At 43.8% G+C, this 3800-nt stretch overlaps 1 protein-coding gene across 1 annotated transcript in view; it reads right to left on the bottom strand.

Moving 5' to 3' along the window:
* Positions 1 to 3800, bottom strand: part of LOC107750838 (probable ubiquitin carboxyl-terminal hydrolase FAF-X) — a 43147-nt gene that overhangs the window by 37399 nt on the left and 1948 nt on the right. Inside the window, exons 2-6 of the mRNA XM_016566387.1 lie at positions 2697 to 2809; positions 2401 to 2619; positions 779 to 894; positions 429 to 680; positions 138 to 337 (exon numbers count right to left, since the gene is read on the bottom strand). Coding sequence (XP_016421873.1) covers positions 138 to 337; positions 429 to 680; positions 779 to 894; positions 2401 to 2619; positions 2697 to 2809 — 900 coding nt within the window. The remainder of the gene's footprint in view (positions 1 to 137; positions 338 to 428; positions 681 to 778; positions 895 to 2400; positions 2620 to 2696; positions 2810 to 3800) is intronic.

Raw genomic sequence — 3800 nt, 5'->3', positions numbered from 1 at the left:
CACACACGCATATACACGCACACACACTCGCACACACACACTCACACGCGCACACACACACTCGCACGCGCACACACACTCGCACGCGCACACACTCGCACACACATTTCATGGTGCGTTTCCATGTCATATTTAACGTGACAGTGATTGATTGAGTGATTGATTGATTGATTGATTGTGTATTGATAGTGTTCTTACGGCCATTCGCTCCGCTGTCAGCCACTCCTCCTCCTCTGGGTTTCCGTGCCGGTGCGTGTAATAAGACACGCTCGAGATCACCTTGTTGACTTCATTCAGCGCATTCATTTTCCCATTAAATGAAGAAATCTGCAACAACCTGTAAAGCAGACGAGAGCAGATAAGACGAGGTCAGATCAACGTCATAACTAGCAACTCAACAAGCTTTTAAACCATGAACGACGGCTTACCTAAGAATCATTTTTAACCTGAAGATTTCCAGGTTCTTGACGGTTTCCTCTTGACCCGGAACTCTGGACGCCAGGTTCTTCAAGGACTTTATGATCATGGACAGAGCATCATTCTTGGCCTCGTTCTTGGCCTCCTTCTTCAGCTCCTCGTCTGTGAGGTTCTCCAGAAACTGTGGGACCATCTCGATTACGGGCAAGAAAAAGTTCTTCACCGTGTGCAAAGTCAAGAACTCGTAGCACTGGCCGAAAGGTCTGGAAGACAAATCGAGAAACGATGAGACTCTGCGGAACATGCAGCAGCTCAAATGCAGACACGAGTGAGATGTCGGCTGTTTATTTAATGGACGTACTTTATGAGAGCTGCGATGATCTGCACGTTGAGAGCCTGGCCGCTCGTGAAGCGATCGTGCAGAATCTGGAACCCGTTCAACGTCCCGAACTTATTGATGAGGTCCACCAGCCAACCCTGAACCAGAGACACCATGACGAGGTCACGAACAAACCACACTGCTTACGGTCAAATATTATTGAGTCGTCTTCCTTTAAATATTAGCCTCTTTAACTAGACACTGTCACATGTGATTACACCAGTAACTACGTTCTAAAGAGGAGGTTAATGTATGTTTCACAGACACGTTTGATTGTTTTTAATCAAATACATCTGAGTTTCCTTACACCGCTTCAGTACAAATGATCTTCTGTTCCTCAGCTGACTTGTGCATCATCCTGTCTGAACTGGAATTTTATTTTTATTTATCTAACCAGGAAAGCCTCTCTGAGATTAAAAACCTCTTTCACGGGAGTGTTCTGGCCAAAATGGGCAGCAATTCAATCCGTTTCATCACAAATTTACAAAACAGAAACAAACTTAGAACACTTAAAACAATCACATATCACTGAGTCATCTTCCATTTGCAGAACAACTGTTTTAAAATGATCCAAAGACAGCTAATTTTGTCATTTCAGTTTCGACTGAAGAAGATTCCCGTCAGACGGCGCTGCATACATAAAAGCCTTCTTACCCAGTTCAGTTGTATAAGACAAAGATATGGAGGCAACATCACTAAGATGGCTTTATAAATGATTAAATACCAGTGTATTTTTCTTCTGACAGACACCGAAGGCCAAGCTACTCTGTTGTACAAAGTACAATGATGAGTTGAAGGTTTACAATCTGATATGAATCTTAGAGCGCCATGATAAACAGCATCTAAAGAAGACATGATGGCGCAAATTAATTCCTTTCTTGCATTAAATGAAATACAAAACTTGTTCCCAAGTAAAACCCAAGCTTAATTTTTTCTTCAGTTGAGTAATATGAGAGCTAAAATATAGTACATCGTCAACAATGATGCCAAGGTATTTGTACTCTTTTACTAATTCAATCACATTACCCTGTAAGATCTGAAGAGAAATTGAATCATTTTCAAATGTTTTTGAACCTGAAAATAACACATATTTGGTTTTATCAGCATTCAAGACACGTTTTAAATTGTAAAGCCGTGATTGAATGACATCGAAAGCTGATTGAAGCATATACAGGGCATGTTGCCCAGAAGAGGCACTACAATACATGTCAGAATCATCAGCATGAAAATGAAAATTGGCATCCTGAATGTCATAATCAAGACTGTTTATATAAATTATAAATAAAAGCGGCCCCAGAACAGATCCTTGGGGAACACCTTTGGCAATCTCCAATGATTTAGATTGTTTACCTTCAGCCTGTACACATCGAGTTCTTCCACTCAAATAATTTTAAACCATTTAAGTAAAAGAACTCAATGTGTACAGGCTGAAGGTAAATTATCTGACCATGCCTGTGTTTGTGGAATATAAATTTTTTAACCAGTGACTGATTGGCAAAACAGAGATTGATAAACTCAATAACTGCTCTGTGTTTGATAACTGCACTAAAAGCATCGCTACATCACATTCAGTTGCGATCGGGAGGTCAGAAGCAGTGCTGTACCTTTGGAGAGCGTGGGTCGGGCGGCCGGGCGAACAGCTCATCGTCGGCGAGCTGCGCTCCCGCAGGAACGCTCTCGGACGGACGCGTGCCGTTGTAAATGTGGAACTTGCAGTGCGGGTTGGTGGCCATGGCCAGCAGTTCCAGCAGAGGGAACCAATCCTGAGCCAGCTTGACCACGCAGAGCTCCACCAGACGCTGGGTGTTACTGATGATGCACCTCTGCAACGGGACGAGAGCAACAGATCAGCATCAGGGAGACGTCTGCACCGTACGATCACAGACAGACCCAGACTCACATGGATCTCAAACTTCCAGCCGCTCACGGCCTCATCCGTCAGGATTTTGGTGAATGAGATCGTCAGCCCGTCGCGGAAAAACCTCTGACACGCCTCGCACCTCACGTCCAGCCCTGAACACCACAAACAGCAGAAAACCCAATGACTCCACCTGAACATGACACCCCGTCCTAGCGCTGCACGATTAATCGACTGCGATAGTCACGCGCATCTCGTCAGTAAAGCGGTTCTGTGATCAGTAGTAAATCTCCATCACCTGCTTTCAGATGGAGCAGCATTTACTACACAGAGTCGTAGTTCACTGACAAGCTACGCAAAACCGCATTCATAATCTCAAGACGATATAATCGCGCGATAATGACAGCTGTTTGCGTAGCTTCTCAGTGAACTACGGCTCTGTGTAGTAAATGCTGCTCCAACACAGAATAAGACACGCAACATATTTCATAGCATTCTAAGCAGTGATAAAGGCATTGCATTATTATATACTTTATTATAATGAAAATTATAATAAGAGGAACTCAGATAAATCATATATTGTCGTAGTCGTGTGTTTTTTAGTCACGCTGAATCAATGAAAGCAGTTCAATCTTCTGTTTATTCAGCTAGCGCTATAGGGTTTGCCTGGGTTTCTTCTGCGAGGTGTATTTGGAGTTTCTCTGGCCTTCAGATGAAGATTTACTGCTGATCACAGATCCCTGCTTCAACACGCATCGCAGCTTCTGCCTAATCACGGCTGCGGATTCATTTAGATTTATCGTGCAGCCCTATCCCATCCACTTCTGATTGATCATCTGTGACTAGGGTTGGGTACCGAATTCGGTACTTTTAAGGGTGCCGACCGAATTGCGTCGATACTACAGAGTACCGATTCACGTTAAATTAATCGGTGCCAAATTTCGGTAGCTGAGAACGCATCTGGGCGCATATGCTACAGAGAGAGAAAGAGAGACCCTGTGACGTGAGGTCACCCCTGCAACTCGTTCAAACAACACACAGGGCAAGCCGAAATGTTCTGAAGTGTGGTTACATTTCTAGAGCCATACGGTTTCTGAGAAAACGTGGACGGGATCGTGGAGTCCATTCATAAAAACGTAATTTACT

The sequence above is a fragment of the Sinocyclocheilus rhinocerous genome, unplaced genomic scaffold, assembly GCF_001515625.1.
Source record: "Sinocyclocheilus rhinocerous isolate Xijiao unplaced genomic scaffold, SAMN03320098_v1.1 scaffold3529, whole genome shotgun sequence".
NCBI classification, from domain to species: Eukaryota; Metazoa; Chordata; class Actinopteri; order Cypriniformes; family Cyprinidae; genus Sinocyclocheilus; species Sinocyclocheilus rhinocerous.
Note: the sequence above shows the minus strand (reverse complement) of the source record. Positions and strands in the feature narration are given on the sequence as shown.